This window comes from Megascapheus bottae, chromosome 2, assembly GCF_031878675.1.
Source record: "Megascapheus bottae isolate mThoBot1 chromosome 2, mThoBot2.hap1, whole genome shotgun sequence".
In the NCBI taxonomy this organism is placed as follows: Eukaryota; Metazoa; Chordata; class Mammalia; order Rodentia; family Geomyidae; genus Megascapheus; species Megascapheus bottae.
Genome location: NC_143510.1, coordinates 17881877 through 17906912, shown reverse-complemented (window position 1 = coordinate 17906912; position 25036 = coordinate 17881877). Strand labels below are relative to the sequence as shown.

Below are 25036 nucleotides of genomic sequence, written 5' to 3'. Positions count from 1 at the left end.
ACAGGTGAGCAGATGAGACCAAAAAAAAAATACTAACAGAGTATTAATATTAAGACAATTTTATATGAAGGCCATAAATAATCATTCTGTATGGATAGCTTGAAGACTATCTACAAAAAAAGAGGTCCCGTGACTACTGTGATGAATCAGGAGTGTAAAAAAGGACTAACCGGAAGTAGGAAGGAGAAAAGCTGAGGTGAGGGATAAAGAGGATTGAAGGATATTACACATATATACAGGCAGCAACAGGATAGTGAAATCCACCATCACTGTTTGGAAAATGGGGGTAAAAGGAAGGGGAAATGAGAATGGTGGAGGTGAATATATTCAAAGAGCACTGAACACTAGTATAAAAACTCAATGAATCCCTCGTATTACAAAGGTACATTTTTAAAAAAGATCCTGAAGATGAATGTCTGAATGAGATAGACAACGTATGTCAAGCTAGGTACCAATGGCTCACACCTGTTATCCTAGCTATCAAAGATAAAAAAAAGTCTGCAAGACTCCATCTGCAATTAACCCTCAAAAAGCCAGCTGAGAAGTGCTCCAGTGGCAGAGCATCAGTCATAAGTTGAGCAGGAATGAGGAGCCAAATTCAAGCCCTGGAACTAGAAAAAAAAAAACAAAAAACCTCAAAATATGTACAACAAAACAACAGTTAAGCCATAAAAGATGAGGAACCCAAGACATATATGAGCCCAATAAAAGAATACTGGAGAAAGCCCTCAGATTTTAACACACATATACATTTTAAGCCAAGATAACTAAAAATACAGAGTTCACATAAATAAAGGAAATGAGCCAACTCCACAGTGAAAGATGTGTGTCCACGCTAGGTAACAGGTTTTGAGCAGTAACTTGAATTCAAGTACACAAAACTGAAAAATAACTTATTTACCACATCTTTACTGCTGCTTGTGGCAAACTGAAATCCAAAATAAACACAAACCTGTCAGCGTAAACTTTTCTGATTTGCTTTAACCAATTTTAGTATCAATTGCCACCACTATGCCTTGTAACAATAAATGATGAGCCATATAAGTAACAGACTCCTAAGATTATATTCCTAAAAAATTCCTGTTGTTTAGCCATTATAATGTTAGCATGTATACATTACATTAATTACATAACTAAATAAGCTGAGAAGTCTATGTTCTAGAATTCTGACTATATATTCTAAGCTATAAATAGTCGGTGATACTGTTCAGTACCATGGTTTTATTGTTTTGGGGGGCTTTATTCAAGACAGTTTCACTTTGTAATTTAGGCCTTGAACTTTTGGTTCTCTTGCCTCTGCCTTCTACATGCTGAGATTTTGTGTTTATCTACCCATCTCTTGACTATATCATTTTCTCTTGTATTTAATTTCATCCGTTTATGTGCTGCTCAGTTTGGCCTCAAGAGGGAGACAAACAGGCACGGACGGACAGACGCAGGACAGACAGACACACAAACACACACACATCATAACTTAGGTATGTAGATTAACATCAAATTTGCCTAACAAAAGTCACTCATGGGCAGTATCTTGGATCGTACTTAATGGTTAAATGAACCATGGTGACATATATAAGGTCTAACATACAGGGGTATTCTGTTGTTACTGACTGACTACTATTTCCTTTTATTTCAATTATTGGGATCCTTATAATGTCTTACCAAATGAGAAAAATAAGAGAAAAAAAAATCTAAGGCATAACCTTGAACTCTCTTATATCCAGAACAGCATACGCATGTGTGGGAACCAGACCCCACTTCTCTCCTTCAGCCTCAGTCATCATTCCAGTTGATGCAGTGATGAGTACGTCCCCTTTGTGAAATCTGAAATGAGTCCAAAAGGCAAGAAATTAAAGGAAAACACATTTAAAAATCTCAGAGCACATATTTAAAATATTTTCTACACATTTAAAATCTTTTCAGAAATAGACTATTCCTCAACCCTCAACCACACTTTAACAAAACATTTTAATTCACAGTATATCTGAGATTATCTTTTTTTTTTTAAAAAAAACATGCTAATACTCAGGCAGACACTTACCATGCAGAAACCTACCAAATGAAGAAAAGCAAATGCTAAAATTTTCATTTTACACATAAGCATAAAGATGTAGAATACTAGATATACTTCCCAAAAGAAGGTATCATTTATTGGTCAAATCATTGTGCTTCCTAGTTTTGCAATTTAATAATGTGTTATTACCTGGATAACTCCAATACTGTTTGCATACTGCTTGCCACTGGATAACTCCAGTTTCTATGTATGAATTATCCATGTAAATCTTAAATTCTCATCTTATCTCAAAACTAAGTACAACTTGGTAAGTACAAAATAATTTTTCCACATTACATAGTCTAGATCCAAATATTTCAGATAATCTACATATTGTATTAACTACAGTTATAAATATCATTATAAACAAAGTTATAAATGTAACTGAAGGCTGACTGCAGTAATCCATGTCATGTTCAATTTTTAAAGCAATTTTTCTGATAACTAAAAGTGACATTCTGCCAGGAATGACACAGGCTTGAAATTCCAGGACTAAAATCAACCAGGGCTATACTGTCTCAAAAAACTAAAACAGGAAGTGACTTCTACAATCTCTATCCTAAATGAGGCATTTTTTTTTTTTTTTTTTTGGCCAGTCCTGGGCTTGAGCTCAGGGCCTGAGCACTGTCCTTGGATTTTTCTCAAGGCTAGAGCTCTACCACTTGAGCCACAGCACCACTTCCAGCTTTTCTCTGTGGTACCTAGGAATCGAACCTGGGTTTTTGTGCATGCTCGGCAAGCACTATACCACTAGGCTAAACTCCCAGCCCCGAGGCATAATATTTTTACATAGTTCTCTTCACTACCAAAATAGGAAAAAAGAAAGAAAGAAAACAATTAGCTGGGTGCTGGTTGCTCAGACCTATAATCTTAACTACTCAGGAGGCTGAGACAGAAAAGTCTGCAAGATTATTATCTCCAATAAATTACTCAGGAAAAAGTAGGAGGTGGCTCTGAGGGTCAAGAAATAGAGTGCTAGCCAGAACAGAAAAATCTCAGGGACAGCACCCAAGGCCTAAGTTCAAGCCCCAGAAACAGCAAAAAAAAATTACCTTTGGTAAAGCATTCTGAAGGAATTATCCTTACTGAAAGTCTGGCTATCTGAGTGCATAGCAATCCTTTCTGGTATCCACCCAGTTAAGGCATGAAGATCAATATTCTGAAACAGAAACACATTTTGTAAATACATTTTCTTTTTTTTTGCCAGTCATGGGCTTGAGCTCAGGGCCTGAGCACTGTCCTTGGACTTTCTCAAGGTTAGAGCTCTACCATTTGGGCCTCAGCACCATTTCTGGCTTTTTTTTTCTATGTATGTGGTACCGAGGAATCGAACCCGGGTCTTCGTGCATGCTAGGCAAGCACTCTACCACTAGGCCAAACTCCCAGCCCTGTAAATACATTTTCTTAATGTTGTTCTCAACCTCTTTAACCCTCCAGAGGTATCTATTAAATCTCATTAATAATTGATCATTTTGATAGGGATAAATCGGAAGATAAAGATATTTGTTTTTCCTGAATTGTTTCCTAAGATGTGGTATTTATACACAATGGAATTCTATGCTGCTGTCAGAAAGAACGACATTGCCCCATTTGTAAGGAAATGGAAAGACTTAGAAAAAAATCATATTAAGTGAAGTAAGCCAGACTCAAAGGAACTTAGGCCCAATAGTCTCCCTCATTTGTCATAATCAGTAGAAACCTTGGGCTCTCCTAGCAGAGATCTACAATAGAACAAAATCTAGAGACGTTAGGCCAAATAGTATACACTAAATGTAAGGACCTCCAGGATAAGAAAACAAAAGCCATATAATGAATGACTGTTGGTCCTTAATGTACTATGTATCGCTCATCGATTTTGCCATTCCTTGGTTATCTCATATTGTTACAATTTTTCACCTTGTTATCTGATATATTTTATATGTGCTTATTTAATTGGTTATTTGAAACTGGATAGGGAAGGGGAAAATCAAGATAAGCTGGGGCGAGGGGAGGGAAATGGGGACCATGTCATGAGAAAGGTTATCAATGTTTGTGAAGTTATATACCTTCTAGCTGGTGAATATAATGTAACCCTTCTACTAATCACAATAAAAAATTATTTAATAAAAAAAGAATTGTTTCCTAATTTTTTTTAAAGAAACAAACACTCAAAACACAATAGAAAAACATGTTATGATGATGTTGGTCCCTCCCCACTTAGTAAATTCTTACAATGAGAGTCACCTTTAACATTCTGACATGAATCCCCATTCTTCCTCTAAGATACACTGAGTAAATTAAAAGGTAATGGAGGGCTGGGAGTTTGACATAGAGGGCGAGTGCTTGTCTAGCACGCACAAAGGCCTGGGTTCGATTCCTCAGTACCACATACATGGAAAAAAGCCAGAAATGGTGCTGTGGCTCAAGTGGTAGAGTCCAGCCTTGAGAAAACTCAAGGACAGTGCTCAGGCCGAGCCCAACCCCAGGACTGGCAAAAATAAATAAATAAAAATAAATAAAAGGCAATGGATTATGAAGTTACTACAAATATATGAAGCCTGGCACGTTGGCTCAAACCTGTAATCCAAGCTACTCAGGAGGCTAACATCTGAGAGTCATGGTTCAAAACCAGCCTAGGCACTAAAGACCAAGAGACTCTCATCTCCCATTAACCTCTAGAAAATGCGAAGTGGGGCTGTAGCTCAAGGGGTAGGACAGTAGCCTTGAGCTGAAGAGCTCAGGGACAACATGCAGGCCCACAGTTCAAGCCCCATGACCCATGATAAAATAGAGCAACTGAATGTGCCAACTAGGAAGAAAACGGTCATGATCATACTGTGTTTAAAACTATGATTTTACATTCTTTTCTAACATTTTAAAATCCTGGAGTGCAGGAAGTCCAGAATTAGGAAGGGGACTAATCAGGTATGAATGACATGTTTAAAACCCCTGAGAGACATCTATTATATTGTACACACACACACACACAGAAAGAAGCTAAGAAAGAGAAAGCAAAAACTGGTTAAGTGTCTAAACTGAAAGTAATAGCAACCTAATTTCTGTCCTAAAGTCTGATACCGTATTTCATGCAACAAAAGGACATTAGTAATTGCTCAGTTTTACAAGCTATGTTATGGTTAGAGAATACTCCTTACGTGAGAACTTATGTATCAAAATAGACTTCATTATGACACATCTCTTTGATCTGATACTGTATATGCTATAAAAGGCCCTGTATTTCAATATTAAAGCAGATACTTCACACTTTTCTGGATTCAGAATCTATAAATGCGCTATCCTTACATAAGAGAATGCATACCCTGGGCCAGGAGTTTGGCCTTGTGTACAGTGCTTGCCTAGCATGTATGAAGACCTGGGTTTGAGTCTTTGGTACCACATAATAGAAAAGCAGCTGTAAGTGGTGCTGTGGCTCAGGTGGTAAAAGTGGTAGCCTTGGGCCGAGAGTTTGGCCTAGTGGTTAAAGTGCTTGCCTAGCATGCATGAAGACCCGGGTTCAATTCCTCGGTACCACATACATAGAAAAAAGCCAGAAGTGGTGCTGAGGCTCAAGTGGTAGAGCTCTAGCCTTGAGAAAATCCAAGGACAGTGCTCAGGCCCTGAGCTCAAGCCCAGGACTGGCAAAAAAAAAAAAAAAAAAAAAAAAAAAAAAAAAAAGTGGTAGCCTTAAGAAAGCCCAAGAACAGTGCTCAGACCCTGAGTTCAAGCCCCGGGACTTGCAAAAAAAAAAAAAAAAAAAGAGAGAGAGAGAGAAAGTGAAATAAACAGAAAGAGAAAGAAAAAAAAGCACAAAGCAAAAAGAAAGAAGGAAATAAAGGAAGGAAGGGAAAGAAAGAAAATACATAGTCCCATAATACCAACATATTCTGGAATTGTGTTTTCTTTTCCCATGAAGAAAACAAGTTTAAATATAATCCTATTAGATAACGTAAGACCTTGTCTGGAGCATACCATCTTGTACTTACTGAGTTGGATCCTGGGAAATCATATCCTCCCATAACTTTCATGTATGCTTTTTCTATGAGAGATACCCACAATTCGCTTTTATTGTTGGAATAAGAACACAGCAGTTCACCCTTATGATCAACAGGTAATTGGTCATCAATTATCACCTGGAGAAAGAGCATATTAACTTCATTAAGGAAGACAAAAATATATAGAAAAGAGAAATACGTATACACAAACATATATTTATATATATGTACACATAAATTAGTGGTACTGGGGTTTGAACTCAGAACCTCATGCTTATTAAGCAGATGCTCTTACCACTGAGTCATTCCTCCAATCCTCCTTTCAGTATTAACAAAAATAATCCTTCATACCAATAGAAAGACAAGATGCCTACTTCAATAGATTCATGTTTCTAGAAACTGATCAGTTATAAACTGTTAGTCATTTTAATATACTGTATTTATTCAGCATTATAAGCTAGTACCACTTAACAGGTAAGTCACTATTGATATGTCATATAACTACCATTAAAGGTCGTAGGGATTCTAAAATATACAGTATATTTACAACAATAACAAGGCCCTCAATGTTAGGCATGGTGGTTCATGCCTGGAATCTCAGAACATGGGGAAGCTAAGACAGGAGAATTTCAAGTTTCAGGCCAGCCTGACTACATATTAAGTTCTAGGTTAGCCTCAACTGCAAGTAGTGAGGGGTGAGGGAAAGTGTTATTGCTATAAAATAATACTACCATTGCCTGTTATTTTAAAACTATAAAAAAGGCTCATAGCTATAAAAGTAAAATATTAGTGCTAAAAAACATATTTAGTAACAAAGATATAGGAACTAGGGGCAGGGAGTTTGGCCTAGTGGTAGAATACTTGCCTACCATGCCGACCTGGGTTTGTTTCCTTGGTACTAAATACATAGAAAAAGCCAGAAGTGGTGCTATGGCTCAAGGGCTAGAGCTCTAGCCTTGAGAAAGCCTAAGGACAGTGCTCAGGCCCTGAGTTCAAACCAGGACTGGCAAAAAAAAAACACACACACAAAAAAAACAAAACCTAATGGTTTTCAATTACTTGAAAGTCATGGGGATAGGAATTTTGAATGACTAACAGAATAATCATTTTTCTTCTTTGTTTTTAACTATGCAGCCCAGGCTAACCCCAAATTTGTAATCCTTTCTCTGCCTCTCAGGTAGCAGAGATTATAACCATGAATCACCATGCCTAGCACTGAAAGATTTTTTTTTTTTGGTGGGGATCATGGGGCTTGAACTTGGCCTGGGCCCTGTCCCTGAGCTCTTCAGCTCAAGGCTACCCAACCCTTGAGCCAAGCCCCACTCTCCATTTTCTAGAGGTTCATTGGAGATAAGAGTCTCAGGTCCTTTTGTGCCTGGGCGGCTTTGAACCTTGATTCTCAGATCTCAGCCTCCTGAGTAGCTAGGATTTACAGGGGTGGGCCACTGCACCCAGAATGAAAGATTCTTTGAAAAAGAGGCTACAAATTTTATTCCTGAAAAAGAATTTTCAAAACTTTTTGTTTTGTCATCCAGAAACAAGGACATACTAAAGCCACTAGCACAACGATATACATTGCAGCACTATTTACCATAGCCAAGATATGGAATCAACCCAGATGCCCCTCAGTACATGATAGGATCAAGAAGATGTGGTACTTATACACAATGGAATTCTATGCAGCCATCAGAAAGAATGGCATCGCCCCATTTGTAAGGAAATGGAAAGACTAGGGGAAAAAAATCACATTAGGTGAAATAAGCCAGACCCAAAGGAACATAGGCTCAATGGTTTCCCTCATTTGTAATAATTAGTACACATCTAGGACTCTTCTAACAGAGGATTATAATAGCTCAAAACCTAGGTACATAAGATCATATAGGATGAGACTAAATGAAAGGATCTCTAGGATATGGAAACAAGAGCTTTATCTTGTGTGATTGTTGTTCTTAATGTATTATGTTATTTTTCTTCTTTTGTTGCCCTTTGGTTAATCTCATTTTGTTACTGTATCTGACTTTGGTATATTGTATATAAGTTTGATTATTTGAAATAGGAAAGGGAAGGGGGAAAACAAGATGATTGGGAGGGGGTGGGGACAAAAACATGAAAAGGGGTATCATTATTTGAGAAGTAATGCACCTACTATCTGGCCAATGTAACTGTAACCCCTCTACACATTACCCCGACAATAAAAAATAACCTTTTTGTTTTGTTTTTAAGTAATTAGAGTCTCAAAGGCAACAGCATCAGCAGGGAACCTGTTAGAATGCAAGTTCTGATCTCCTCCCAGACTTGTATAGGAACTCTGGCAGGGACTAACAATCTACATTTTAAAATGACTCCAAATAATCCCCAGACACACTAAAATCTGAATATCACTGAGCTACACAGCAATGAGTTCTGAGACTAGACTCACCAACAGGGTCTTGTTAAAATACAGATTCTGATTCAGTGGTTCTGAGATTAGTGAGGGCTGAGATTCTGCAGTTTTACCAAGTTCCCAGGTGATTTGGAAACTGGGAGCAGATGCAGTGCTGCAGAATTTAAATAAATACCCTTGTAAAAGAGTTCCAGAATACTTAAAATTAAAGCAAGCTGGGAGCAGGTGGCAACATGCCTGAAATCCTAGCTGCACAGGAGGCTGAGATCTGATGATCTTGGTTCAAAGCCAGCCCAGGCAGGAAAGTAGGTGAAATGCTTATCTCCAATTAACTACCAAGAAGCCAGAAGGAAAGCTGGGGCTCAGGTGGTAAAGTGCTAGGGTTAAGCAGAAAAAGCTAAGGGACAGTGAGTGCCCCAGTACCAACAATGCAGACACACATAGTGAGAGACAGAGAGGATGCTCCAGTTTCATATTATCTTGTCCATCAGTGGTTTGTCTACTAGTGGAAGATTTTCTTTCCTTTAATTAATTAATTAATTAATATATTTATCTCAGTAGTGAAGCTTGAATTCTGGGCCTGGGTGCTGTCCGAGTTCTTCAATTTGAACCACCATCCTCAGATCTCAGCCTGAGTAGCTAGGCTACTGCCATAACCTTGAGCCAAGCCCCACATCCCATTTTTTAGAGGTTAACTGGAGATCAGAATCGCAGGTCCTTTTGGAGCCCAGGCTGGCTTTGAACCCTAATCCTCAGATCTCCACCTCCCGAGTAGCTAGGATTATAGGTGTGAGCCACTGTGCTCACACTGTGTGAGTTAGCATATGGTGCTATTGGTAATATGCCTATCACAGATTCAAAATCAACTAAAATGACAAAATGTTTATAGAGATATTAATGGCTTCTACTCAAGTCTCAAAAATGGGGATGGAAGAGACAAGGTGAAGGGAGAGAGGTAGAGCTGTTACTCACCTTTCTTGGGACACCATTGAGGTGGAGTTTTACCATATATTTTCCACACGGATTGTACTCTGGTTCACCATCCTTATTTTGAGGGTAAATTATGCTTTAGGTAAGAAAAATAACTACTGAAATATCAATATTAATATTCAATATCAAGTACAAATACCAGATTTCATACTTTAAACATATGCCACTCATTTAGATACATACTATTGTCTTTGCAAATTTTATAAACATCATCACTATCTCCTACAGTAAACCTGAAAAAGAACTTTATCCTAAAGTACTATTTACTATAAATAAAGTTTTGTGTTTTTTAAATTGCTTTGAGACAGTTTCAATATATGAACCAGACTTGGCTGAAATTTACTGTTTAGCCCAAATTCACCTCAAATTCATGTTCCTGCCTCAGCCTCCCAAGTGCTGGGAGTACAGGCACATACTTACCCAGCTTAAGAAAGTACATTATGAGAGCATAAGTTTCATTATATTCTGAAAAGTGCTCAAGTTTTAGCTGTATAATTTAGTCAGTCAGCTAAGCTGGCTATATTTTAAATCCATTTAAATTTTCACTGACTCCAAAAGTAACAATTTATTGGAATTATGTACTAGTACAACTCTATAAGGCACTAGAATTACACAATAAGATATTTATGGTTCTGTCAGGGACAATTTTTATCTCTTCTTTTCTTCTTCTGTTGGTTAAGGGGCTTGAATTCAAGGTCTGGGGACTTATCCTGAGCTCTTTTGTTCAAGGCTAGCATTGTATATTTTGAGCTACAAGGCTACTTCCAGTTTTCTGGTGATTAATTGGAGATTAAGAGTGTCACAGATTTTCCTGCCCGGGCTGGCTGTGAACCATGATCCTCAGATCTCAGCCTCCTGAACAGGTAAATTTTACAGGTATGAGCCACCAGTGGCCTAGCGACAATTTTCTCTTAAATGTGAACTAATCAAACATACTGCAAGTTATTTATATGGCAATAACAAATTAATGATTCAGCTTTTTACTCTTATGACTTAACAAAACTCACTTAATAAAAGCTGAATTAAAAAATAATGCTTAATAGGGCTGGGAGTTTGGCCTAGTGGCAGAGTGCTTGCCTAGTATGCACAAAGACCTGGATTCGAGTCCTCGGTACCACATACACAGAAAAAAAACGGAATTGGTACTGTGGCTCAGGTGGTAGAGCTCTAGCCTTGAGAAAACCCAAGGATAGTGTTCACATCCTGAGCCCAACCCCAGGACTGGCAAAAAAATAATAATAATAATGCTTAATAATTTAACACTGAATGATTTTAATACAGATTTAAAAACTGAACGAGAGCCAGACAGACAAGGTGGTTCATGCTTGTGGTCATATTACTCAGCAGGTGAAATCCAGAGAATTGTGGTTGGAATTCAGCCTGGGGAAAAAAAGCTATCAAGACCCCCAAGTAACCTAGGCCTGGTGCTGTGCACCTGTGATCACAACTATGGAGAATTCCATAGATAAGAGGATCGAATTGTAAGGCCAGCCCTGGACAAAACCTCAAAACCCTACCTGATAAATAAAACAAAGAAATGTGGCCTAAATTATACAGTGCCTGCCCAGCAAGCAATTGGCCCCGAGTTTAAACCCCAGTACTGACACACACAAAAAAACAAGAAACAAAAAGTATTTCAGAAACACTTTACTATTTTCCAACAACATTCTGGCCAAAAGAAATACATACTACTTTATATTTTCCAATAGCAATAAAAGTTAAAGAAAAAGGTCAAGCAAAATTTAATTTTAAAAAATTTATTTATTTTTGGTGTGTATGCTAAGTCCTGGGGCTTAAACTCAGGGGGAAGCTTGATGTCTATGAGCTTTTTTGCTCAAAGCTAGCATTCTACCACTTGAGCCAAAGCCATTTTTGGCTTTTTTTGTAGTAATCTGGAGATAGGAGTCTCACAGACTTTCCTGCCTAGGCTGTCTTCAAACTACAATCCTCAGATCTCAGCCTTTTGAGTAGCTAGGATTACAGGAGTAAGCCACTAGTGCCCGGTAAAACTTAATGTTTTACTCAAACATATTATGATTTCAATATGCAACCAACATTTTCCAATGTTATATTTTTTGTACTACATTTTCAAAATCTTACATACATATTATTTGCAGGGTATTTTATTTTACAGACTAATCCATTTCAATTTCCTAATAGCCACAGATGTTCAGAAGCTACCTTATTGTATTTATAATACTTGCAAAATTCTACAAGTTTACTTTGAATCATTTATTCCCAAGTATTTATCCTTTATATTTTATGTAACTATACACACAGGCGCCCTCACTACTTCAGCATATCTTTCCACATTCACAAACCATCTGCTTCACCTCTAGAGAGAAAAACCATATATTCTAGTAATACGTTCTCTCTGCTTGCTAAGTTTTAAATTTCCAAGCAAGAAACAAATTATGAGAAGAGCTAAGCTGAACAGATACAAAATATTACCTGGTAATCAATTTTTTATTGAATCGCCTCTCATAAGCCGCACTGATGGCCAATGATGCCACAAAGGAACAATCCGATACTATTGTCTGTTAATAAGAAGCAAGTATTAATATATTCCTTCATTCATGTATTTCCAACATTAGCAAAGGACTTATATTCTGCACCTACCACCTGACTTTTCATATTAAATATCTTAATTGTTTCAATAGCAAAATTTGAAATGCCATTCTGCTGACTCATTTTATTCAAACAAATCCCAGAAAAAATGAAGTATCTCAATAAAGCTAATTTAGAATGACTGGTTATTTAAATACTTTTTGTAACCATTCTCTTTTTTTTTTTTTGCCAGTCCTGGGCTTGAGCTCAGGGCCTGAGCACTATCCTTGGACTTTCTCAAGGCTAGAGCTCTACCACTTGAGCCTCAGCACCACTTCCGGCTTTTTTCTATGTATGTGGTACCGAGGAATCGAACCGGCTCTTCATGCATGCTAGGCAAGCACTTTAACCACTAGGCCAAACTCCCAGCCCCTGTAACCATTCTCTTATTAAAGGTGAAATTCATACCAGGTGCAGTGGCTCATGCCTATAATCCTGGCTACTCAGGAGGCAGAAATCTGAAGTTTGCAGTTCAAAGCCAGCCCGGGGCACTAAAGACCCTAAAGATCATGACTCTTACCTCCAACTAACCACTAGAAAACCAGAAATAGTGCTGTGGCTCAAGGGGTAGTGCGGAAGCCTTGACCTGAAGAGCTCAGGGACAGTGCCTAGGCCCAGAGTTCAAGCCCCACCACCGATTAAAAAAAAAAAAAAAAAAAAAGGTGAAACTCATTTTCAAATTTCTAATTTACGAACACAAAACTCTTAATTGTTCTTCATATTACATAATCATCTTAGTATTTAAGTGAAAATGTACAGAAGTAGATGGGCTTGGTAGCACACAGCTATAACCCGTTACTTGAAAGGTTGAGGTAAGAGGAGTATAATTTGAAGCTGGCTTGGCTTAAAAACACACACACAAAAAAGATGAATATGCTCAAAGGAGACTGATGGACGTACAAAAATGAAAGTGATAAAGATATATTGTAAACATGCAGAAAATGTTGTGATGAAATCTGTGGAATTTTAACATGCAAAATGAGCAATCTTCCCAATTACATTCACAGAAGTGAACAAACAAAACAGAATATTATACAAAATGAATGTTACCTGCTTTATGCTAAAACTGGACACAGTATATATCATTGTGGGATTGTTGGTGAGATCTTCTGGTCGCACCCATTTGGAAAATGTAGTTTTCTGTTTTGGTGACAATGGTAGCTTGCCCAATCTATCACTAAGGTAAAAATAAAAATTAAAGATTAATAGTAAAATATTACTCAAAGCCAAAATGGCATTTGCTAGAGAGGGCTTTTTCTTTTTTGTATAAAGATCATGTAACTATACTTAATATATTTAAATAATAAAATAACTATGGTCAAATCTGGCTCATTACACTTAATCTTGAACCAACAGTTTACTCAACATCCTTCCCAACTTGAAAAAATATATATACACACAGATAGATGAAGACAGAAACAAATGTAAATTCATGTATATACTGTAAACTCATGTATATACTGTAACAGTTTGATTTAGCATGGTTATATACAAAAAATTCTGCAATAGTTAGGAATGGTGGTGGACAACTATAATCCTAGCTACCTGAAAAGAGAGAGGAAGATCTTAGTCTAAAGCCTATAGTGAAAAATTAAGACACTATCTGAAAAACTATAAGCAAAAGAACTGGGGTGTAGTTCCACTGGTTCAGTACTTAACAAGCTGGAGGTCCTCAGTAATAAAATCAAGGCATTAACAACACTACAAGCTGATTCATTCAGAATGACCAGGAAGCTACAGATCCTTTTCTTGGCTCTTATACTCTGAAAGGTTAAACACAGTGACTAATTTGCTAAATAGTAACCTTTCAGAGTGCTGAAAGGAGCATGGAAAAAATTGTTCTAGAAATAAAAACAAGTTATTTACTTACCAAAAAGGCATTGGATAAGCAAAACGTTCTCTCAGATCAACACTCATGAAAGGAACATACTCTATACCATTTATTTTTGATGTTGTCCTATGAAACACGAAAAATATCAAGTGTTCAAGTCAGCTTTAATAGACGATTTTATTTAAACTCATTAATTTTTAAATGACATAGGACTACATTAAAATTTACCTAACAACATTCTGTTGTTCATATCTTAGACAAATTTTCATAAAATAAATACCACATAGTAACTATTGCAATTCCGAGTACTTTTTCAAAACTAATACACTAGCCAGAGCCAGTGGTTCTCATCTGTAATTCTAGCTACTTAACAGGTGAGATCAGGAGTTTTACCTGATACTCCCAGGTGACAAAGTCTTGGGACCCTTCAGGTCATACAGCAGAAGCAACTGCTACTGTCACCCTCACAGAAGTGGAACTGAACCTGAGACCACACAGCAGAGGCTATTAGAGGCAGCTGCTTCACATGCCCAGCACTGAAGGAGACTTGGGACTCCTTGCGGAGGATTCAGTAGAGACACAGTTCTGGTGGTTACTCATGCTCTTGGTAGCAGAGGCTCTCTACTGGAGGGAGCCAAGGCTCTGAGGCGTGGGTATGGCAGTTGTCCAGAGCTCTATGTGTTACCTGCCCAGTAGAACAGACCTTTACTACCCTAACTTATGTTTAAAACAACCTCTAGCTCTTCACATACATACTCATACAAGAACAGCTGAAAATTTTATATTTTGTTTCATATAAATCTGATTTTGATGTTCCTTTGGTGGTTTTTATTCACTTACGTACTTTTTAAATATTTAATGAGAAAAGAGGAAAGAAAGGAGGAAGGAGATAGGAGGGAGGAAAACAGAGGGAGAAAGGAGAAAAGAGGGAGGAAGAAGAACATGACCACAGCTCTACTTCTGGCTTTTTAGTGGCTAAGTGGTGATAAGAGACTCACAAACTTATGTGGGCTGGCTCTGAACTGCAATTCTCAGATCTCAGCCTCCTAAGTAGTTAGGATTACAGGTATCAACTCTCAGTGCCCAGCTATCATTACCTTTTTTTTTGGGGGGGGGGGATTGGTCTGTTATAGGACTTGAACTCAGGGACTCGGTGCTACCCTTGAGCTCTTTCACTCAAGGGCAATGCTCTACCACTGAGCCACAGTGCCACTTCTGGTTTTCTGGTGGTTAATTGTCTGACTTTGAACCACAATACTCCAATCTTAGCCTCCTCAATAATGAGAATTACAGGGGTGAGCCATTGGTGCCTGGTTTTTTTCTCCCTTTTCCTAGAAATTATATCTGATCCATAACATCTGCCTTTCAAGTATTCAATTGTAAATCAAATTTTTGCCCATTCTAGAGCCCTTCTCTATTTATATCTTCGTTGTGGCTACAAGGAGAACTGCTCTCTCACTCAAATCTTCTAACTCATCCCCCATCGCTAATCCTTTCCATACTGCCAACATTTTTTACCTGAAAACTACATTACCTAAACACAAAAATACATCCCTCAAAGTAACAGGAAAATAGACCACAACCCAGCCATTACTCAGTTTTAAGTAATCTTCAAGAATTTACCAATTAAAAGGACCAGGAGATTGAAATGTCTACAAAAACTTGGACCTAGATACACATTTTTTTTTTGCCAGTCGTGGGGCTTGAACTCAGGGCCTGAGCTCTGTCCTTGAGCTTTCTCAAGGCTAGTACTCTACCACTTGAGCCACAGAACCACTTCTGGCTTTTTCTATGTATGTAGTTCTGAGGATTCGAACCTGGTTCTTCATGCATGCTAGGAAAGCACTCTACCACTAGGCCAAACTCCCAGACCCAAGATAGATAATTTTTTTTTTTTCTTGGCGTTGTGGGGCTTGACTCTGAGCCTGGGCGCCATCCCTTAAACTCTTCAGCTCAAGGTTACCGCCCTACCCCTGGGCATGGCATTGTCCCTGAGCTCTTCAGCTCAAGGATACCATCCTATCCCCTGAGCCACAGCACCACTTCTGGTTTTTCTAGTGGTTAATTGGAGATTAAGAGTCTCAATGTCTTTAGCACTGGGCTGGATTTGAACAATGATTCTCAGATCTCAGCCTCCTGAATAGCTAGGATTATAGGTGTGAGCCATCGCACCTGGCAGATACATAAATTTTTTTAATCATGAAATTAAATGAGAGTAAACAAGATAATACATCTCTCTCAACCCAACTATTTCTACAAAAAAGGACCTAAACGATAGTGAAAAAAATTTCAACCAAATCCAAAAAGGCAATGAGAAGAATGATCAATGAAATTAAGGAGGCAATGTATAAGGTTCTAAACAAATTCAAAGAGACTACAAACAATTAGATTTCAAACAAACATTTAAATGAAATAGATACAAATGCAGAAGAATGCAGGAAATGAAGGTGTAGAAATTCTGAAATAAAGATCAAGTTGAAATCTTAAGAGTTCAATATCCCAAATAAGCCAGGCATCAATGGCTAACAACAAATTCTAGCTAGATACCTAATCTCATCTCAAGCTAAATCTCAGGAGGCTGAGATGTGCAGGATCAAAGTTCAAAGACTGAGCAAAAAGTCCCAAGAAATCTATCTCTAATTACCACTATTCCCAGCTCAAGACTTAACCTTGCTATTTATTTCAAGGTAACAATTTTTGCTCCTTTGTGCTCTAGTTATAACTGACACTGATTACTAGCAGTCAGCCATATCTGTTATGCTCTCTAACCTTCAGGGCTCAATTTGACAGAACAAAATTTTCAGGAAAACACTGGATAGCATGGCTACTAAAAATTGCAGAAACACGGGCTGGGACTTTGGCCTAGTGGTAGAGTGCTTGCCTAGCATGCACAAAGACACGGGTTCGATTCCTCAGTACCACATACATAGAAAAAAGCCAGAAGTGGTGCGGAGGCTCAAGTGGTAGAGCTCCAGCCTTGAGAAAGCCCAAGGACAGTGCTCAGGCCCTGAGCTCAAGCCTAGGACTGGCAAAAAAAAAAAAAATGCAGAAACACAAATTTATGAACCAATCCTTTTTTTTTGGAAGAAACTCGGCAAGACAAAGTTTAATTCAGCAGAAGGGCATGATTATAAAAAGAAAACAAGTATGCAAGTCCTTGCTCTGTGTAGGCAGTCTGAACCAATCATTTTTATTCAATACTGAGTTCCTTTTCATCTGAGCTCTGTCTCCAGCTCTTTTCATTAATACTTGGTTTTGAAACAGGATCTTCCTAACTGGTTAGGCTGACTTTGAACTCAAGATCATATTGCCACTGCCTTCATAGCAGTTAGAATTATACAAGCATGCACTATGCCTGAGAACCAATACATTTTTAGGTATTAAATTTAGGTTGTAACTATATAATGATGTAATATATAATTACATAATAACAGCAAAACATGTAACAAGGTCTGAATATAATTTAACAAACCTAATCAGCATAAAATAGCATGTACTGATTATGTTAACAAAATTTACTATAAGTCATAAATAGATTTACCTGAGCACTTCTATTTCTTCAGCCGTGTATCTCTGTCCTTGTGCATCACATGACTGCGGATTTATAAATGGCTGAGATTTCTCAAGGAAAGGATTAGATCCTAGAGGAAAATGTGTTCTCACTGGAGGCGGCTTTGTTTGAGTATTTGTTGACTTTATTTTGTAAAATGGCTTTGTCAAAGGTTCACTCAATGCTTCTGCTCTACAATACATGTACAGAGTAAGTATTTACATTTTTCTTCTCACATTTAAGGTTTAAGGAAATAAATTTTACTTCAATAATTCTTATTTAATTTCACTGCTTGTTACTAGAGAAAAATTTATTTTTATAAATATTCTCCTCAATATTAATTGAACACCTAATGTGTATGTCAGATCTGATGCAAGTGTAAGGAGAATACAAGATTATGTAAAATAATTTCTTCCACCAGGTGCTGATGACTCACGCCCGTAATCCTGACTACTCAGGAGGCTGAGATGTGAGGATCATGGTTCAAAGCCCAGGCAGGAAAGTATGGAGAATCTTAGCTCCAATTAACCACTAGAAAACTGGAAGTGGAGTTGTGGCTCTAAGTAGTAGAGTGCTAGCTTTGAGCAAAAAAAGCTGAGGGACTGCTCCCAGCCCCTGAGTTCAAGCCCCACAACACCTCCCCCCACAAAAAAAGCCACCAAAAACTGCTAATGACTACCAATGATTTTGGTTTTGTAGGAGGAAAAAAAAACAGTGCTTCAGAATGATATAGATGCACAACAGAAATATAAATATATAGACTTTATGACTGGGGAAAAATGGGCAATTCAGGGAAGGCTGCTGTGGTTCAAATGGTAGTGCTCTAGCCCTGAGAAAGAAGTCCAAGGACACTCAGGCCCTGAGTTCAAGGACCACGATTGGCAAAAGTAAGTAAGTAAGTAAATAAATAAATAAATATAAATGACTATTATACCACAATAGAAAAAAGCCAGGGAGTTGTATAGCTACCTAGTGCAAACTTCAAAAAGGAGTCATTTTAATAATCCATGCTATAGATATAAATATAAATTTCCATTTTTTCCTTTTATACACAGCACTCTTTGAAGCGGTATAATTAAACAAATCCATTAGTTCTTTCCATAAATATCCACATGAACACATACATTAAGCATTCTACTACACGCTTACAGAGCAACGAATAGAATGGGCAAAACTGTATTTTCACAGACCTTATGATTAGGAGAAAGAGGTTAAAAGTAATCAGACTAACAGCAAATACTAAACTGGTAAGTGTCATACACCTTAAGGAGTTGTAAGAGGGATAGCAAAGAATCTTGAGCAAGATAAAAATGCTGGAGACAATTCAATTTTAAATAAAATGGTCTCACTGGAAAGCTCACATGAGCTCAAGATGAGAAATATATACCTAAGGTATAATTTGGAAAATGTGTGTGACTAGAAACAGAATTATTATTGATAATTCTTTTTCTTTTCAGTAATTATTGAAGGCTTTTTGGAAGTTCTCTTCTGTGGTTATTTTATTTTTCTGTGGTGCTAGGGACCAAACCCAGGGCCTTCCTCACAGTAAGCAAGTACTTTTACCACTGACCTACATTCATAACACAAAGTACATCTTCCAATTCAAGTATCACAGTCATTTTTTTATATAATGCAGTAAAAGTTAATACTTTTGGGCTATTTCTTACATTCAAAGCAAGGAACTGGAGAATATATAAATTCACTCAGAAAATGGCAGACTTCTAAATCTCAGTTTAAAGATCTTCATCTTATTACTATAATCTCTACTACATATTAAAATAACTCGGTTAAGCAGTCGTAACACAACAGAACACATATCCATAGAGAACTTGAGTGACAAAACTCACCTATCTAGTGCCTGTCGAGCCAACTGTTTCAGTTTATTTTGCAGGGTTTTATCAGCAGTTTCATAAGACTTAAAAAAAAAAAGAAACATTTTCTAAAATAATAATTTTTTAATTTTCTTGATTCATGGCACTATGTCAAATAAAATTTGCAATGCATGGTATATACTTCTTGAAATTTTGAGTAAAAATTTAAAAAGATGAAATTTTATCTTCATTTTTAAAAGTTACCATTAACACTCTGTAATATGTTTAATGTTTACAATTTATGTTTTAAACTGTTTGAAGATTATCACTTTCAAACTTAATGTGGGGCCAGGAAGTTTAGCCTAGTGGTAGAGTGCTTGCCTAGCATGCATGAAGACCCAAATTCAATTCCTTGTTCCCACATACATAGAAAAGCTGGAAGTAGTACTGTGGCTCAAGTGGTACAGCACTAGACTTGAGGAAAGCCCAAGGACAGTGCTCAGACCATGAGTTCAGTCCCCAGGACTGGCAAAAACAAAACAAAAAGCAATGCAGACAAGTGCTAAGACGACTAAATATGGTCTCAGAGATCTAGTGAAATCAGGCTACATAGTTTCTTTGAATAAAAGATCCTACCAAAAAAAACACTGTAGGGGCTGGGAGTTTGGCTTAGTTGGTAGAGTGCTTGCCTAGCGTGCACAAAAGACCTGGTTTTGATTCCTCAGTATCATATACATAGAAAAAAAAACAGAAATGGTGCTGTGGTTCAATTGGTAACAGTTCTAGCCTTGAGAAAGCCCAAGGACAGTGCTCAGGCCCTTAGTTCAAGCCCTGAGACTGGCCAAAAAAAAAAAAAAAAGAAAGAAAGAAAAGAAAAGATTGTAAAAGCTAATGGAAACATGTTTCATCATTATACCTGATCTTCCTCTCAAATGAAAGTACTAATGCCTCCTGAAGTTAAGCATCTGAACCAAGGTTCTTCAGAGAGCAGTAAAAGCCACTTAGCTTACCAATTTTACACCACAAGCCAATAAAATTTCCCCCATTTATTGTATAAAGTTTTATTTTTAAGGAAGAGAGAAGTTTATTTTAAATTCACAGGTTACAGTGAATTCTTTCTGGAATTATCTTGGCTACTAAGATATGAATGACCCAGCCAAGCACTAGTGGCTCCCATTCTCTAGTCCTAGCTACTTGAGAGGCTGAAAATAAGAGGACCTCAGATGTAGGCCAGTGGGGCAGAAAAGTACTTGAGACAGTTTCCACAGAGTGAAGCTTGATGCAGTGGCACCCAAGTGTGACTCCAGTAGTAATGGGAGGCCTAAAGCAAGCAGATGAGCCTGAGCTATGGCTCAGGCACAGACCCATTAAGGAAGTGAAAGCCTATTCAAAAAATAACCAGTGAAAAATAGCAAGAGGAATGGCTCAGTGGTATCATGCCAGTCTTGTGCACAAAGCTAAATTCAATGTCCAATACCATCAAAATAAAAATGTAAAAAAAGAAAACTGCGTGCTGATAACTCACATCTGTAATCCTAGCCACTCAGGAGGCTGAAATCTGAGGATCACAGTTAAAAGGCAGACAGGCAGGAATGTTCATGAGATACTTTATCTCCAATAAACTACCAAAAAAACTGGAAGTGGAGTTGTGGCTCAAGTGGAGAGAACCTTGAGTAAAAAGAAGCTTGGGACAGCACTGAAGCTGAGTTCAAGACCAAGGACTGAGGAAAAGAAAAAAAGCCTGAACTCAAATTAATGCCTATAATTTAAATTAAAAACAAATTGTTTAGTAACTCAATCATAATAGTGACAAGAAAATCTTAAGTGTAAATCACAGTATTAACTCATCATCTTTTAATCAAGATTAAATTGTATTTACATCAGAACAATTTTTTCTTTATGGTGTTAAAGTTCACTAGAAATTTCTCAACAAAATTCGCCAAGGTTAGCTTGTAATGATACATACTGTTTTCAGACAGAGGTCCACAGCTTCTGTATACAATTCTATAGCATCTTCAATGTTCTCTTTCTCATCTTCATCAAAAGCTTGAGTAACAAGGAAATGGGCTCGCTCTAGGTCCAACTGATGTTTTGATTTCAAAGGATCAACATTCTTTGACTGAACTAAGTAACAGGGAAACAGCACACATTGAAGGAACATTACTTAAAATATGGCCAAGGAATACCACCATTTTAGTACATATAAGACATTCTTTAGCTACTCGGGTGGCTGCAATCACAGTCCAAAGTCAGCCAAGGAATAAAAGTCCAAAATTAACTTGTGAAAAGCTAGGCTGGAAGCATGGCTCAAGAGGAAAAGTGCCAGCCAAGTTAAGCATCAAGCTCTGAGTTTCAATTCTAGTAACAGAGATGGGGGAGCTGTGTACTATATTAAAAAGAAAGAATATGCTGGGAACTGGCGTCTCCTGCCTATAATCCTAGCTACTCAAGAGACAGATTTGAAAATTACAACTCAAAGACAAAACAGATGAAAAGGTCTCGGAGACTCCATCCCTAATTAGTCAGCAAAATGCTATATAAGAGTCATAGCTCATGTGGGAGAGCACCAGCTACAAGCAAGCAAGCTGAACAAAAGCTTGCGGCCTAGAGTTGAAGCCCAGTATCAGAACACAAAACAGGACTGTTTCCTACTCTACTTAATCTTAAGACCACCCGCCCTCCAAACCCAGATATTTATCACATAATAGACAACACAGGAATGTTTAAAAGGTTTTATTACAATTCTTTCTCCTTTGTCTCCTTACCAGCACTCTTTCATTTAAAAATAAAAACACAGGGAGGGTGGGCCTGGTGGCTCACGCTTGTAATCCTAGCTACTGAGGAGGCCAAGATATGAGGATCGAGATTCAAAGCCAGCCCAGGCACAAAAGACTGTGAGACTCTCATCTCCAATTAATCACTAGAAAACAGGAAGTGGGGGGGGCAGAGTAGCCTTGAGCTTCATGAAGAGCTCAGGCACAGGCACAGCATCCATGCCCAGAGTTCAAGCCCCATCACCCCCCCCCAAAAAAAACACAAGGAGTGTTCCTCACATTTCTCTTCCACCCTAAAAACAAACTCCATTATATTTTAAGCTAATTTTTCCATACTAATAACTGTATAATATACCCTAAGACCTGATGGTAAAATTTTTGCTTTTCCTATTGGTCTGAGTCCAAAACAATTTCTATTTGCTTTTAGTTTATATATTTGTAAGACGTATGTCACTAGAACATAGAGATCTTGCAGAGCTGAACAACATTTCTCTACAGAAGATATTAAAATGGCCAACTGAAAATGAGAATATGTTCGACATTATCAGCCATCAAGCAAAGGTAAATCAAAACCACAATGGAATAAACACTATCTAATACTCATTAGGAAAGTTACAATAAAAAAAGACAGTAACTGGGGCTGGGAGTTTGGCCTAGTGGTTAAAGTACTTGCCTAGCATGCACAAATACCCGGGTTCGATTCCTTGGTACCACATACATACAAAAAAGCCGGAAGTGGTGCTGAGGCTCAAGTGGTAGAGCTCTAGCCTTGAAAAAGTCCAAGGACAGTGCTCAGGCCCTGAGCTCAAGCCCAGGACTGGCAAAAAAAAAAAAAAAAAAGACAGTAACAAAGGCCAAAGCTGGGCCGATGTGCATATCTGTATTCCCAGAACTCAGGAGACTAGGGCAGGAGGATCACAAGTTTGAGGCTAGCCATTGCTACATAGTAAGATCCAGGTCAATCTGGGCTACAAAATAAATAAACTAGCCAGGTACCAGTGGCTCACATCTGTAATCCTAGCTACTCAGGAAACTGAGATATGAGGATTGCCAGCCTGGGTAGAAAAGTCCATGAGACTCGAATCTCCAGTTAACCATCAAAAAGCCAAAGTGGAGCTGTAGTTCAAGTGGCAGAGTGCCAGCCTTGAGCAAAAAAGCTGGTTGCTGGGTGCTGGCTACTTAGGAGGATAAGATCTGAGGATTGGGATTGGAAGCCAGCCCAGGCAGGCAAGTACCTGAGACTCTTTTATCTCTAACAAATTACTCAGAAAAGGCCAGGAGTGGTGCTGTGGCTCAAGTGGTAGAGTCCTAGCCTTCAGCACAGAGGCTCAGGGACAGCAGCCAAAATTGGCAAAGAAAAAAAGCCCAGGGATATTGCCCAGGCCTGAGTTTAAAGCCCAGATCAAGCATAAATAATCAAACTAATTTTAGGAGCTTTTAAAGTACAACTACCCCCCACATATATTTAACTACATATAGTACATAACTATACATATAATACACATGGATTTATAGTTATACGTCTAAAAACTAAAGACACATAGCATATATAGTAGGTATAGTATGTATGTGTACACACACACACACACACACACACACACACACACACACACACAGTCTAGCACTCACAAGGCTCTACGGTACAACAACAAAAAAAAGGAAAAACAAATGCTAGTGAGGATGTGTAGATGCTAGTGAGGATATGTAGAACCCTGCTATATAGCTGGTGAAACTGTAAAATGGTATACTCCCCTTGGAAAAACAGTCTGAACAATTTCATTTCTAGGTGTATATCCAAGAGAACTGAAGGCATACTTCCACAAAACTCATTCACAAAGTTCATTAATAGCATCAAAATAGCCAAAAGGTATTAAAAAAAAAAACTCAGATGCAAGAATGGAGCACTGATACATTCTACAATGTTAAGAAAGCTTAATGAAAGAAGCCAGACCATGCAAGATTGGTCATATAGGATGATCACATTTATATGAAATATTCAGAACAGGCAAATTTACACAGAAAATAGATTATAGTGGCTGTTGCTACAGTTTATAGAGATTAGGAGAATAAAGAGTGACTACTAACCGTAAGGTTTCTTTTTTTTCATATATTTTTATTGTAATTAATAGAAGGGTTACATTATATTCGCCAGATAGAAGGTGCATTACTTCACATACATTGATACCCTTTCTCATGTCTTGGTCCCCATTTCCCTCCCCACCACGCCCACCCCTCATCTTGTTTTCCCCCCTTCCCTATCCAATTTCAAATAACCAAATACAAATATATCCAATATATCAGATAACAAAGAGATACTATAACAATATGAGATAACCAAGGGACAGCAAAAGAGATGAGAGATAACATAGTACATTAAGGACAACAATCACTCATTATATGGCTTTTGTTTCTATATCCTAAAGGTCCTTTCATTTAGCGTCATACTATATGGCCTTATGTATCTAGGTTTTGCTCTATTGCAAATCTCTGCTATGAGAGCCCAAGGTTTCTACTGATTATGACAAATGAGGGAACCCATTGAGCCTATGTTCCTTTGAGTCTTGCTTACTTCACTTAATATGATTTTTTCCTAAGTCTTTCCATTTCCTAACAATGGGGCGATGTCATTCTTTCTGACAGCAGTGTAGAATTCCATTGTGTACAAATATCACATCTTGTTGATCCAACATCAACTGAGGGACATCTAACAGTAAGGTTTCTTATGAGGCCACAAAAATGTTCTAAAAGAACAAGTATAGAACTATACTAAAAACCACTGACTTTTATACCTCAACCATATCCCTCATCCAACCCTAGTACTGGGGTTTGAACTTAGGGCCTTGAGCTTGCTCTAGCTCTTCCTTGCTCAGATAGTGTTTTACTATCTTAGTCACCCTCATAGTTCAGCATTTTACTGATTTCAGAGATAGAGTCACACAAAATATTTTCTACATGGGCTTGCTTAAAACTGTAATCCTCCAGATAAGATTATAGCTGTGACCTACTGGTACCTGACTTTGTAGATAGATCATAGCTGTGACCCACTGGTACCTGACTTCGTATACT

General features: G+C 37.8%; 1 protein-coding gene across 2 annotated transcripts in view; it reads right to left on the bottom strand.

Annotated features, from left to right (window-relative positions):
- Capn7 (calpain 7) overlaps nt 1–25036 on the bottom strand; it is a 39991-nt gene that overhangs the window by 10701 nt on the left and 4254 nt on the right. For both annotated transcript variants that reach the window (XM_090321647.1, XM_090321638.1), the window contains exons 3-12: nt 21163–21320; nt 19233–19300; nt 17377–17577; nt 13875–13961; nt 13055–13181; nt 11849–11934; nt 9380–9473; nt 6016–6162; nt 3106–3212; nt 1704–1824 (exon numbers count right to left, since the gene is read on the bottom strand). In XM_090321647.1, the coding sequence (XP_090177773.1) occupies nt 1704–1824; nt 3106–3212; nt 6016–6162; nt 9380–9473; nt 11849–11934; nt 13055–13181; nt 13875–13961; nt 17377–17577; nt 19233–19300; nt 21163–21320 (1196 nt within the window). The remainder of the gene's footprint in view (nt 1–1703; nt 1825–3105; nt 3213–6015; nt 6163–9379; nt 9474–11848; nt 11935–13054; nt 13182–13874; nt 13962–17376; nt 17578–19232; nt 19301–21162; nt 21321–25036) is intronic.